Source organism: Centruroides vittatus, unplaced genomic scaffold (genome assembly GCF_030686945.1).
Source record: "Centruroides vittatus isolate TY-2023 unplaced genomic scaffold, ASM3068694v2 contig_18, whole genome shotgun sequence".
Classification (NCBI taxonomy): Eukaryota; Metazoa; Arthropoda; class Arachnida; order Scorpiones; family Buthidae; genus Centruroides; species Centruroides vittatus.
In genome coordinates this window covers 5,117,986-5,133,231 of record NW_027121101.1, presented here as the reverse complement: position 1 = coordinate 5,133,231, position 15,246 = coordinate 5,117,986, and the positions used below count along the sequence as shown (strand labels likewise).

At 32.9% G+C, this 15,246-nt stretch overlaps 3 protein-coding genes across 3 annotated transcripts in view; 2 read left to right on the top strand and 1 right to left on the bottom strand.

The window, feature by feature from the left end:
• Positions 1 to 12,029, bottom strand: part of gkt (glaikit) — a 41,127-nt gene extending 29,098 nt beyond the window's left edge. Inside the window, exons 1-3 of the mRNA XM_067263867.1 lie at positions 11,719 to 12,029; positions 5,888 to 6,013; positions 5,723 to 5,766 (exon numbers count right to left, since the gene is read on the bottom strand). Of these exons, the coding sequence (XP_067119968.1) occupies positions 5,723 to 5,766; positions 5,888 to 6,013; positions 11,719 to 11,995 (447 nt within the window). The 5' untranslated portion in view covers positions 11,996 to 12,029. The remainder of the gene's footprint in view (positions 1 to 5,722; positions 5,767 to 5,887; positions 6,014 to 11,718) is intronic.
• Positions 1 to 15,246, top strand: part of sip1 (septin interacting protein 1) — a 354,828-nt gene that overhangs the window by 314,775 nt on the left and 24,807 nt on the right. The gene's annotated exons all lie outside the window — the stretch shown is intronic.
• Positions 12,577 to 13,731, top strand: LOC136969719 (meiotic recombination protein DMC1/LIM15 homolog). The gene has a single exon (XM_067263994.1). The coding sequence runs from the start codon at positions 12,709 to 12,711 to the stop codon at positions 13,729 to 13,731; it is 1,023 nt and encodes a 340-aa protein (XP_067120095.1). The 5' UTR covers positions 12,577 to 12,708.

The following is a 15,246-nucleotide window of genomic DNA, read 5'->3' as shown; positions in this document are numbered from 1 at the left end:
GGTCTTCTCTTTGGTCCAGTGCTGTCACGCACAATGCTGATGCAGGCTGGATCGAGGAGGAGAACAGAAACTTGCACAACATACCAACTATGCCCTGTGTTGAAATAAACATACATGATTTCCAATACACTGTTAACAGAACACACAACTGGAAGACACCTGGTGTAGACAACATTCACAATTTCTGGTACAAAAAGTTTACATCACTGCACCAGGAACTAGCTAAACATCTAACACACATCATCATCAATCCACAAGACATGCCAAATTTTCTTACTCAGGGCATCACCTACATGAAACCTAAAAACAACAATACCACAGACCCCACACAATACAGACCAATTACATGTCTTCCAACACTCTACAAATTATTGACATCCTGTATTGCAAACAAAATATACAAACATGTTGAAGAACACGACATTCTAACAGAACAACAAAAAGGTTGCCGTAGAAACCACAGGGGATGCAAAGAACAGTTACTCATAGATTCAGTCATTCTACGGCAAGCACACAGACAACACAGAAACATACACATGGCATATATAGACTACAGAAAAGCATTCGACAGTGTTCCACACAGTTGGCTGCTACATATCCTACACATGTACAAAATACATCCATCACTCATTGCATTCTTTCAAAACACTATGCAGCACTGGAGAACAACACTACATCTCAGGGTTAGTAACACTTCCATACAAACAAACCAAATTTTTATTAGGCGAGGAATTTTTCAAGGAGATTCCTTGAGTCCTCTCTGGTTCTGCTTAGCCCTGAACCCATTATCCAACATGTTAAACAACACGCAATATGGTTACAATATTAGACACAAAAAAACAACACAGTTTACACTGTCACATCTCATGTACATGGATGACATAAAACTTTATGCATCCACACAAAAACAACTTCATCAACTCCTACAAATCACACATTCATACACCAAGGACATACAAATGGAATTTGGCCTAGATAAATGCAAAACAGTTCACATAGAAAAAGGAATCCTGAAGAAAGAAGATTTTGCACTTGGAAATGGAGACATTATTGAATCCATGGAAGAGGGCGAGTTCTACAAGTATTTAGGATTCCAACAGGCCAAACTAACAGAACATACACAAATAAAGCAAAGATTAATTAAAGAATACCAAAGTAGGTTAAATGCTATTCTCAGAACACAATTAAATGCAAAACACACAGTTAAAGCAATAAACACATATGTCATCCCAGTACTCACATATTCTTTTGGAGTTATACATTGGACTCACACAGATCTTGAGCAACTCCAAAGGAAAACAAGAACAACACTTACTAAGCATAAACAACATCATCCTAAATCCGCCACAGAAAGATTAACCCTTCCACGTAAAGATGGCGGACGTGGCCTGATTGACATAGTTAACCTTCACTACAAACAAATACAGTCACTGCGAGAGTTTTTCTACAAAAAACAAGAAACATCACAATTACATAAAGCAGTAACTCTAGCAGACTCGAATAACACACCATTAAACTTACACTCACATCATATGGACACAACACAACATATAAAAAGCATAGACACCATTAAGCAATCGTGGGCTCGAAAGGCACTCCATGGCAGGCATCCTTACGATCTGGCCCAGGATTTTGTTGACAAAACTGCGTCAAACAGCTGGTTAGCTCGGGGATGCCTCTTTGGGGAGACGGAAGGATTCATGATTGCCATACAGGATCAGGTCATAAATACTAAAAACTACAGAAAACACATACTCAAAGATGCAACACTCACAAATGACACATGCAGAAAATGTCACATCATGCCAGAAACTATACAACACATCACCTCTGGTTGCAAGCTCTTGGCACAAACAGATTATTTACACAGACATAATCAAGTAGCAAATATAATACACCAAGAGCTTGCAAGGAAACACAAATTAGTAGACATCCAAGAACCATATTACAAATACATTCCACAGACAGTATTGGAAAACAACACGCACAAAATGTACTACGACAGAGCCATAATCACAGATAAAACAATTTACCACAACAGACCAGACATCACACTCATTGACAAACACAATAAAATCACATACATTATAGACATATCCATTCCAAACACTCACAATATACAAAACGCATGCACTGAAAAAATTAGCAAGTACACAGAACTCGCCCAGGAAATAAGGCATCTGTGGAGGATGGATAGGGTGCTTATTGTACCTGTTGTTCTCTCCTCTACAGGTGTCATACCACACACACTACACAAAAGCCTGGGCACATTAGAATTGAATAGAAACACATATATCACTCTACAGAAGGCCACTATATTGAATACATGTCATATTGTGAGAAAATTCCTGAATACAGACACACACACTGATACACTTCTTTAATTTCTGTTTTGGTTACTATGCCTTGACTTTGGTCCGGCATAGTACTTAGCCACCGGTGTTAACCGAGTATATCTAGCTTAACCCAACATAATAATAATAATAATAACTCTCCCGTGGTCACCACCTGGTTGTGGTGGGAGAGCCCAGTAATTTTACTGATCCATAGGGCAATGCAGGCTGGAGCATAAGCTCCTGGTAGGGACACCCATGCCAGTAAGGTCTATGGGGAGAAATGAAGCTAAGAGTGACCACGCCCACATTCTGTGGAGATATTCATCATGGTAATAACTAGATCAAAGTGTGATACCGGCTCGGACGTCGCCCGGGTTAACAAGGTCCGCGTTCGTGGGTTAGGCAGAGGCTCACGTTCGAAAAATAGGTCACAGTCTCCCTTGGTTACCGGTGGCGAAAGCAGCACCAGCCCAAGCATGGCTACTGCAATGCCCTCAACAGATGTGAGGAACCAACCCAGCCTTGGTGTTTCTGTGGCAATGCATCCACAGACCACAAAGGCTGGAAAACCACGCCAACGGATGAAATGGACAGTAGAAATGAACGAGTTTATCATCCGTACTTATTACACCATCACAAAACTCGAAACAAACATGACAGCATATTCCTGAATACAGACACACACACTGATACACTTCTTTAATTTCTGTTTTGGTTACTATGCCTTGACTTTGGTCCGGCATAGTACACAGCCACCGGTGTTAACCGAGTATATCTCACTTAACCCAACAAAATAATAATAACTACAGAAAACACATACTCAAAGATACAACACTTACAAATGACACATGCAGAAAATGTCATATCATGCCAGAAACTATACAACACATCACCTCTGGTTGCAAGCTCTTGGCACAGACAGATTATTTACACAGACATAATCAAGTAGCAAATATAATACATCAAGAGCTTGCAAAGAAACACAAATTATTAGACATCCATGAACTATACTACAGATACATTCCACAGACAGTATTGGAAAACAACACGCACAAAATGTACTACGACAGAGCCATAATCACAGATAAAACAATTTACCACAACAGACCAGACATCACACTCATTGACAAACACAATAAAATCACATACATTATAGACATATCCATTCCAAACACACACAATATACAAAACGCATGCACTGAAAAAATTAGCAAGTACACAGAACTCGCCCAGGAAATAAGGCATCTGTGGAGGATGAATAGGGTGCTTATTGTACCTGTTGTTCTCTCCTCTACAGGTGTCATACCACAAACACTACACAAAAGCCTGGGCACATTACAATTGAATAGAAACACATACATCACACTACAGAAGGCCACTACATGTCATATTGTGAGGAAATTCCTGAATACAGACACACACACTGATACACTTCTTTAATTTCTGTTTTGGTTACTATGCCTTGACTTTGGTCCGGCATGGTACACAGCCACCGGTGTTAACCGAGTATATCTCACTTAACCCAACATAATAATAATAAATGCTTCAAGAAGCAAGAAATTACCACCCTCCCAAACAAAAAGCCCCAGTGATAAAAGCGACAAATACAAATAGAATGTGAGGTTCAATAGGTATTTAGACACTCACCTTAAAACATCTTATCTAATAACTTTATAAAAGAATGTGAAAATTTTTGAACTACAGATGAACCTGTCTATCTTAAACATGTTTATCTCAAAATTTATTTTTCTCTATATTTTCAGCCTGTATTCAATATATTTTCCATGTTTATTTCAAATAATTTTCTCCCAAAACCTCTATATCTCAAATTATGGACCAAAGTGTCAATTACAAATTCAAAGCCCAGCAATTACATTTTGACGGCATAAATTGTAATTGAGAAACATCACTTGCAATATAGTAATAGTTGCAATTAATGCTGCTTTTCTCTGATTAGCTACGAGTTTGTTTTCTTTGTTTATGGCAATGCAACACATGGGCAATGTGCTGAGGGGAATGCCTCCCTGGAGGACTTTCCACGAGAAAACTGACCCCTCTTTAGTTGTTACAAACATGAAGAAAATCTGGATAACTCCATGTGGCCAACCCATTGGCAAGGCACAAACACATGATCAACTATCAGTGTTTGGAGGTTATCCACTTGGCCACTGGTGGGCTAAGGCTACAAGTTTGGTTTGCATCTTTTTGGTTGAAGAAAGTCAGGCATCAGAAACTATTGACAAAAATGTTTTATTTATACATGATACAGGTATGTACTGTACTTGTTATTGTATTAATAAAATACAATATCTCAAATCAAACCTATTATTATTTATTGCATAAGAACCTCTGTATCTCAAAACCTGCCTATCTTGAATTTTTTCTTGTTCCCAAGAGATCCAAGATACAGGTTCAACTGTATTTCCTGTACTTTGAACTGTACATCAAAAATCTGTCAAGGACAGATATATACACACAACAGATGACACAATCAATGTGGATCCTAAGATCAGTAATCAAATCTAAATAAACAGCTTTTACAACATATTGAAGGTTCTTTCATCCTGATCTTATGCATCTACATACAAGACCACCTCCTGTTTGTACTATGCAGTAAAAGCCTTTTGAACACATCTTTGAAATTAGATACTTTGTTTTGACATCTATGACTAGAAAGTCATGTGACCTCAAAAGAATAAAGATACAATAATAAGAAACAGATACAAAAAAAAAATTATTAAAAAATCTAAAGATAAATGATATGGAAAAATAATTTTAAAATATTAATACACAAGATATTCATTTTTGTTTACATAACTTTATAAATTTAATAAAATCCAGATGGGACCTTGCATCCTTAAAACCACCCAATGAATGATTCTGGAATGAATAAAATAAAAATGCTATGTTACACGTAGCCTGGGTCTACAAAAATGCAGACAAGTATTACATGTAGATCAAATAGATACCTAAAGATCCACTCCATCTGATAGTAAAAATCATTAAAATAATACAGTAAAAAATTCAGGAAATTCCATTCTTATGCAAGTCTTCTTGACAGAATTGTTGTAAGGCAAATTAACCAATTTATTAAATAAAAAGTAAACCTTATGTAATTTGGCAGTTATATAATTTAACTGGGATGAAGTGGGAATGCATCTTAAAGCAAACAGATGAAGCAAACTCAATTCAACATTGAGATTTTGTAAAGAAAAGAAAATACAAAACTTTTTTTGAAGAATCATCAGATATTCTTAAGCATTATCATTAGATATTTAGCTTAAACAGATTTATATTTATATTAATTATGTAAAAATTGTAAATAAAAAATAATACAGTAAATAAAAGTAAAATTTCAAACAATTTGTATGAAAATGTATCCTAACCTGCACAGAGGCTTTCAGTTTTCCTTCCAGAGGTGAAAGTAAATCTAATACACAAATAAAAAACTTTATTTAAATTACAAGGGCTAATAAAAACTCTTTGAATTATATTTAATTATTATTAAAGTGATAAAATATTTAGTAACTTTGTCAGAATTTAAAACTTACCAGTAATATTAAGAGCAATTAACTGATTATATTTTGAATCTATTCCTGTAACCTTTGTAAGAAAAAAGTTAAAAGTGCTCCTTTTGTGTTTGATTTTATCAAATTTTCTTTTTTTAGCTGCTCCACCTTTAAAAGAAATTATTTTTCCATAAATATTTCATTTTTAAGTTAAAATATGATTAATACTCCACATAATCTGAATAAAATTTCAATTCAATTTATGAGATCTATGTTGGCTTTTCTTTTCTGCTAGACTTATTACACCATAGAAACAGGACAAGCTTTAGAAAATCACATTTTACTTCCAAGAGAATGCATTTCGAACTTTGAGTCTCTCATCAACTCTTTATGATGTAACTTTCTAGGAAATAGTGCATACAAGTTAATATAAAAATTTTTCAGTTACAAAATTTGTAAAATTTTTAACTTACATAGTAATGAGAAGTACAGAAATGGTGATGATTGATAAATATTGGTGACAATTATTAGTTTACAGGTATTTGCTATAACAATAGTAGAATGTTAATGATTTAAAAAACAATATATGTAAAAGTTATAAACTTACGTTAGATATAACTGTACGGTACATAAAGTAGTATTAGCAGTGAAAGGCAAACAATATACATAATAAAGTACACTGTTAAAACCATGTCTTTTAAAACTGTGACATAGCAAACTGTTTTACCATTAAAACAATAAAATAATAAAATAAAGTAAAAACCTGTTTACCGTTAAAACAATAAGATTATAAACTTATTTACAGTAGAATTGTGACATGATGAAGCGATTCACAGAAATAACTAGAAATTTGCTGCCATTTTCCTTTTTATTTATCCCCCTCCCCCCTCATGGTTAAATATGGATACCATGTTTCATGTAATTTTTGATCAGTATTATTAATAATTTTGTCTTTGTTTTTTAGCATTTCCAAATGTTCATACCATCTTCTTTTTTGTGTGTTACATTCTTTTTTAACAATTTTTATGGTGTCCTTAATTATTTGACATCCTTCATTGTTACAATAAACCAAAACAGCAGAACTATTATTATTATATTTAATTGCTGATGTGTGTTCTCTTTAAACCAAACCTTCAAATTTCTGCTAGTTTCACGTATATAAAATTTAGGAACAGTGCAGCTACATTTGAATTTGTAAATTACATTACTCTGGTCCCATATATTCTTATCATTGTCATGAGCATTTATTTTCCTATTTAAACTTGGGATTTTTTCAGGCACTAAAATTATACCATATTTGTTTAATTTAATTTTGATTCTTTCAAAAATATTCTGTTTGTATGGGATTTTAAAAATTTTATAAGTGGTGGTGTTACTTTCTTCTTTGTTTTTATTAGTTTCACTATTACTGATCCAGTTGCTCATTATGCAGTTGTTGTAACCATTCATTAAATACATTTTTATTACATCTTGTATTTCAGTTGATTTATCAGTTTCATTAGTGGTGCGTTACATGATTTTGTCAATGTACATGTAAAAAATGTTCTTGATGTAACTGGGTACTTCAGAAGTGTAATGCATAACACTGTCAACAGTGCATGGTTTTTTGTATTTTTTAAAAGTGGTTTTGTCGTTAAGTCTAGTGACAAGAATGTCTAAAAATGGTAACTGGCAGTTATTTTCAGGTTCTAAATCAAATTTTATATCTGTGTCTATTTTATTAACATGTTACAGAATTTGATCCGTATGTATAATAATATTATCGTATACTATGAAACAGTCATCAACATAGCATTACAGATCTATAATGCCCTTAATGTTGGCTTTTAATGCCTGTCATATCTAATGTAAGTTTATAACTTTTACATATATTGTTTTTTAAATCATTAACATTCTACTATTGTTATAGCAAATACCTGTAAACTAATAATTGTCTCCAATATTTATCAATCGTCACCATTTCTGTACTTCTCATTACTATGTAAGTTAAAAATTTTACAAATTTTGTAACAGTGAAAAATTTTTGTTAACTTGTATGCACTATTTCCTAAACAGTTACATCATAAAGAGTTGATGAGGGACTCGAAGTCCGAAATGCATTCTCTTGGAAATAAAATGTGATTTTCTAAAGCTTGTCCTGTTTCTGAATGAAGGTGTAATAGTCTAGTGGAAAAGAAAAGCCAACATAGAGCTCATAAATTGAATCCAAGACTAGACAATAAGCGTATTATAGAACTCATAAAATTTCAATACATAACCTTAATACAATTTAATTATTTTAATAATTATTTTGACATTTCTAGATATTAAGACCATTATTTTAAAATTACTAAAACAACCATTATTTAGTATTACTATGTTATAAACATTATAAATAATATTAAACTTCAAAAGAATCAATGATTATAGGAAATGGAATTTATTGTAACAGTCCATAAATTAAATAACACTAAGTCTACAGCCAATCATGTCTGCTCGTGGCAACAACTAACAGTAAAAAATAAGAAACCACTGACGAGAATTCTTATTCAGTTGTAAATTCTGCTCTATGGAAATTATCTGTACCTGGCATTTTAATTAAAAGAGATCAGAATCAGTTATTTATTTAGTGATAAGAAGTTCTAATACCATGCAAAATTCATGCTTCTTGTGTTGCCAAAATTCAGCAATAAAAATACAGCCTACCAGCACAGATGATTTATTGGGAATTTTTAGCATAATGAGCTTTATAAAGATTGCAAAAATACAAATTAGTTGTACAAAAGGCACAATTGCAGATATGAATGACACTGTTAGCACCTTAACAGAGCAGTAGACCATATCCATAGAAGCAAAAATATCAAAGGAACCATACCTCTACATGAGACTCCTTGCAAGATATAACCACCAAATTCAACCTACTTCCTAATTGGGAGTCATGCTGCACACTGCTAAGACTATTGCATTTACTATTTAGCCCACATGACTATGTAGTCCACTTGACTGTGGAATACTTGATATTATATACTTTTAGGGAGTGTAGGGGCTTGCTCCCACCAAAGCACATGACTACATTCAAAGTGTGGAGAATAGGCAATACTACTGGTAAATACAGTGAGTGATCAGTTAACGAACATAATCCATTCCAAGATTTTGTTTGCTATCCGAATTGTTTGTTAACCAATTATTGATTTACCATAAGTTTTTATGGGAATTTGATTAATTCGTTCTGGAAACTCCAAAAAATAAAAAATATATACTTTCTTACTATGTTTATTTATATGCAATAATAAAAATACATATATACACAGTCTTGCATTTTTATTAGTCAAGTTTTTTCCATTTGTGGTGGTTGTAGAATCTGTCTAATGTCGATTGCATTTTTCTCTTCAGGATTTTTCAGAACTAATTAATAGCATTGTAATTGTAGAGATCCCCAAGCCTATTAACCGCAACCTGGTTTGGATGCCATTCTAAGACTGTTGTTCTGACATCCTCCCACTTTGTCAAAAGATCTTTAATAGCAGATATCGGCATTAATCCTCTTTTTAAGAAGAAAACATATCCCGCCAAGTTTCTTGGTGTTCTTCATTCAAGAGTTCTTGGCATTCTTCTGTTGTCAGATCTGTTTCAGGTTCCGTTATGAGCTCTTCAATGTTCTTTATTTCTCAGATGTGATTTTTGTTACTCCTTTAGCAGCTTGAATCTTCTCGATTATACAGTATCTTTCTTAGATAAGATTGAACTATCGCCTACTGTAGACCTGTTCAAGCCATACTGCCCAGCAACATCAGACATCTGCCCACTACCTTTGCTATTATACTCTCACCTTTCAAAAATAAAAACCAATGCAAAACTTAACAAGTGTCCACCCAACAGTCTCATGAATACTATAAAAAACTAGTAGCCTAGGTTGCCCCTAGTGGGCATTCTAGCAGCAGAGGTGTCATTCCATGGTATAAATTATAAATTCATATTACAAATAAAAATAATAATATACCGAATTTCTCATGGCATATCCTACTAAAACATAGTCAAAAATGAAAAAAAAAAAGCATTTGTTATTTTAATATTGTTACATAAAAAATTGAATTCATTTTTAATTTAAATAATAGCTAGGGGTTCCCCTAGTGGCTGTTTTTGGCATACCATGACAGAGACTGCCCAGTTTTTCAGTTTTATATAGTAGATTCTTTCTGTCAAAAAAAATAAGAAGCTAGAATTGCAAGGGAGAGTTTCAAAGTTTGGAAGAATATTATCCAATCAGTATATACCAGGTTGAGCATTGATGTCGATGCCTCCTGTGCTCCGAAACATTGCAAATTGTTGCCTGAAGACAAGGGAAGACCAATCAGTATTCATTATTTTATGTTGATTCTTCTTGTGTTTGTTCTGTGAGGTGTTCATTATCTGAACATAAAAATCTTTTGCAAAAGTGTTTGTTATCCAATTTGTTTGTAGTCCGAACAATTCGTTAACCGATCACCGTACTGTTTTCAGTCAGCAGAAATTAATGTATTTATTATTTATGTTACAGGCACTGATCATCATGCCTATAACATAACTTGCTTGCAAACATCATGTTTGCAAGCAAGTTGGTAATTGGAACTGCATCCATTGTGGTTCCACACTTGCAGGCAAATATCTCATAAAGGATCCCATTTTGAACTTTTCTTTATCTTTACAATAAATATCATTAGAATGTCTGATCACTGTACTGGGCTGTCTGTTAAACATACAATGGGCTTAGCAGAGCATGCATGACTTCCAACTGTGCCTGAAAGTAGGCTGATTTTGGAGGGCTACATCTTGCAGAAGGTCACATGTAGAGGTATAGTACCTTTGACTTTTTTGCTTCTTTGCGTCTACAGCTCTATTAAGTTTGCAACAGTGTCATTCACATCGGCAATCTTAATGTACAAAATATTAATGAAGTGTTTTTCAATCGGGGTGCCATAGTGCCATAATTGGGGTGTTGCAAAGTTTAGGGCTGATAATAAAAGTAGATTTAAAAAACAATAGCGAGACTATTATTTTACATGTAGGTAATTCGACAAAATTCAATGGACTTAAATTTTGATTTTGAACACGTATAAATGCTTTTTTTGCATTTAAAATGCTACTTCAAACTGTCAATTTTTAAAATTTTTCTTCTCGGGGATTCCCTCCCCAGACCCTACCCCAGCGTTGCACGTAATATTTGTTTTCGCAAAAGGTTCATCTGGCCCATTAGCCTCTCCTTATTTAGATTCTACTCAAGGGTGCCACTCAATGAAAAAGGTTGAAAAACACTGTATTAATGTATGATAATCTTGATGCCATAGAAAATCTCGCATTGTAAATTTTAACCATATTTGCTTATTCAATAAGTTACTTATAAAAAATTTCATTGAATAAGCAACTATACAAACTGTAGATTTAAAATTGTGTAAGTTAGGACTTCCTTTCAGCAAATACAATTTACGTGGCTTAAAATCTTTTATTTCTAAATGTAAAAAGAACACACTTTCATCGCTTTTTTCCTAATCTATTTAATTTGACACACCTTTTGATAATTTATTTGAAAAAATTTAAGTCTTCTTTGCCATATGTTCCCTTGCAGCCAGGCACACACCTTATCATATTTAAAATATGGTAAATGCACTATGCATAGATACATTTCTATATAAATAACATTGCAGTAATTTACTAGGATGGAATATTCTATATATAATAAATGTTAAAGGAGAATTCTTTAAAGCAATTTTTTATAAATTAAACCTTTTAAATTTTTTAATATGAACTATTTACTTATAAATAAAAACGGGACAAATCCGGGACATTTTTACAAGCCAGGTTGGTCCCGGTTAATCCGGGACGACTGGTCACTTTAGCTTTGAGTGTGAAAAACTCACCAAAATGCCTGAATTGTTCACGATGTTTTACATTTTTTCGATAACATTTTTCTCCGTATTTGCAGAGAGGTCTTTTGTCTACTTCCTTTCTGTTCTCTGTTTTATTTTCATCCTTCTTCGATTTATTTACTTTATGATTACGTTTTTCATCGTCATCAGATGATGATATTTCATGCAATTTACTAGAATGACTTCGAACTGAATGGATTTTACTAGTATTTAACGATTCTCTCAGTTCATCAGAATCTATCGTTCTATCAGAGTCAGAATCAGACATAATAGAGACTATATTCGTTATAACGCTACTTCCCTTACTACACGTTGGAAGACAAGTAAACAAAATTCAAATGGTCACTTGCGACCTCTATTTAAAATGCAACTAGGTTTTACTTCGTTTAAAATGTTTATTAATTAAATTTATCTACAGCATAAATTTAATTTTTTGTATTTAAAGCATACTTTGGTTTAACTTAATATTTAAAATTATAACGATGACGTCTAATAAAGATGCAGACGATCATAAGGAATCGTCCGAGAAAGTAATGTTGGGAAAATTCCCGAAACTAGGGAATTTTAAAGAGTAAAAGAAAATTGGGGGGAAAAATATTTTTTAAAACACCCAAATTTAAGAAATTTTATACTCTAATAATATTTTTGATTTTGTAAACTGACAAATTATGAAACAGCGTTTAATGAGAGATTTTTATATACAAGAATAAAGAATAACATTACAGATCGTTAATCTATAAAAAATAAAACAAACGACGAATTATTTTCAGATTTTAATTTTTTTTCTTGTATTTCTAATATTAATGCAACCTGTAAAGACTGAGAGGACAAAACCGACATGTCGACATCGATGCTATGCAGTCTCCGATTAGTGGTTTAGAGAATTTTCTTCTTTAAAAGGGAATTTTAGAATTAACGTCAGGGAAATTCAGGTTTGACAGTTTGATTGACTGTTTTGATTCAGTTCAGAGGAAGATCAAAATGAGTTACGTAGATCAAGTAGTGGAAGAAGATTTAACTCAAAACGACGAAGATGAATCGTTTTTTCAAGACGTAGACATTTTACAGAATCACGGAATAAATGTCGCCGATATCAAGAAGCTGAAATCTTCAGGCGTCTGTACAATTAAGGGCATACAGATGAATACAAAGAAGAGATTAACTTCGATTAAAGGATTATCGGAAGCTAAAGTGGAAAAAATAAAAGAAATTGTAAGCAAAATAGGTCCTTCGAATTTCTTAACAGCATTGCAAGTCAGCGAAAAACGAAAGCAAATTTATCGTATCACCACCGGTAGTCAAGAGTTGGATAAACTTTTAGGAGGAGGAATCGAAAGTATGGCAATTACAGAAGCATTCGGAGAATTTCGAACTGGAAAAACTCAACTATCTCACACTCTATGCGTCAGTTGCCAAATTCCAGGCAATAATTATCCAGGAGGAAAAGCGATTTTTATAGATACAGAAAATACTTTCCGTCCCGATCGTCTCCGTGATATAGCCGATCGCTTTAATTTGGATCACGAAGCCGTGTTGGAAAACATTCTCTACACTCGAGCTTTCACCAGCGAACATCAGTATGAAATTCTGGATCACGTGGCTGCAAAATTTCACGAAGAAGGAGGAATCTATCGTCTTCTGATTATAGATTCGATTATGGCACTTTTCCGCGTAGATTATAGTGGAAGAGGAGAATTAGCTGATCGACAACAAAAATTAGCCCAGATGTTATCGAAATTACAGAAAATTTCCGAAGAATATAACGTAGCAATTTTTATTACTAATCAAATGACTGCAGATCCAGGTGCGACTATGTCGTTTCAAGCAGATCCAAAGAAACCTATTGGAGGTCATATTTTGGCCCATGCTTCGACAACGAGAATCAGTTTGAGAAAAGGTAGAGGAGAATTGAGAATTGCCAAAATTTATGACAGCCCTGATATGCCTGAAAACGAAGCAACTTTTGTAATTACTTCAGGAGGAATTTCGGATGCTAAAGAATAATTTTATAATATTATGAAATTACACTCATAAGTTTAGTTATTTAATTCAAAATAATAACTTAAAATTCTGTTAAACTGTTAAATATGTTAATAATAATAATAATAATCGATTTTAAAACAATGTTTTATTGTTTTAAAGTTCTAAAGTTTTACTGTTTCATTTGCAATCATAATTTTTGTGGTAGATTATTCTTTGAAAAAGTTCAATATTATCTAATGATTTTGAGATTGTTTATGTGATATTTGTGTGTAATAATTTACTATTTTTAGATGTAATGCCTGTAATTGAATAAATTAAAATTATAGATAATTAATTTTCTGGTAAATTATGTATTTAATATTGTTTAAGAATCTAGTTATTTAATAGAAATGGATTTAATTAACAAACCGAGAAAAGGAGCAATTGAAATATATCAACAAAAATTTTTCCTTTTTCATCCTTTCCCTCTTATAAGTTACGAGAAATCGTGCCTCCCATACACACTAACTAACATCCATACATGCAGAAAAAACTCTGAAATTTATTTCCATTTCCCGATGTTTCATGGTGCCACGAGTCTTTTGGGGTCATTTTTTGTCCGAGCCCCATACTTTCCCTCTGTTATACATAACAGCCAGGAAAGTAAAAATTATGAATGGAGGACAAATTGCTCTGAAAAGGATTGGATTAGATTGACGTATTCTAACAAACTATGTTTGTAGGTCTTTTATAAATTAAGTATTTATATTTCTTTAATATACTGTAGTTAAAAAAAAAATTAAAAATATAATACTCCACATTTAAAATAAGCACTTTTATTAATATTAAAAATTACTTTAAAATTTATTAGAAAAACAATTACAGTAGAGCATCGATTATCCGACTCCCGATTAACCGACTTATCGGTTAACCGACCGCGTTCTAGTCGGCAAATTCAAATGTCCGCTAGTGATGTGGCGCTACAATATTTGGTTATGTCTTGGCTACTTTAATATTATTTTTGTTAAATTTTTGCATGTTTTAGCTGGCAGCACTGGCTGTTAATGAAAGGGAGGCTAGTATTTAAACCAGGCCTATAGACACTATACTAATAATGTATTTTTTCATACTTTTCGGTTATCCGACTTTTCAGTTATCCGACCAACCCCAGTCCCCAATTAAGTCGGATAATCGATACTCTACTGCTTAATATGTCAGTATTTACAATGAGTTATTACTATTACAAGATATACCGTATTTTACGGACTATAACTGAAAATAATTCAAAAGCTTTATGATTAACAGTATTGTTATTTGCTATCAAAGAAATAATTTTAAAACCTATTTTTTCCAATTCTTCTAAAACTTTAAAAATCATATATATATATATTTTAAATTTTCAGCAGTTAAATTATATATTGGCATTATACGAACAACGTCTTTATATTTAGACTGTTTTTGCAAGTAGTTATGATGACGACCACGTTCTTGTTATAAGGGGAATGATTAGCAAATAGTCTACCAGTAAATAAATTTTTAAGTTCATCTGTTATTCAA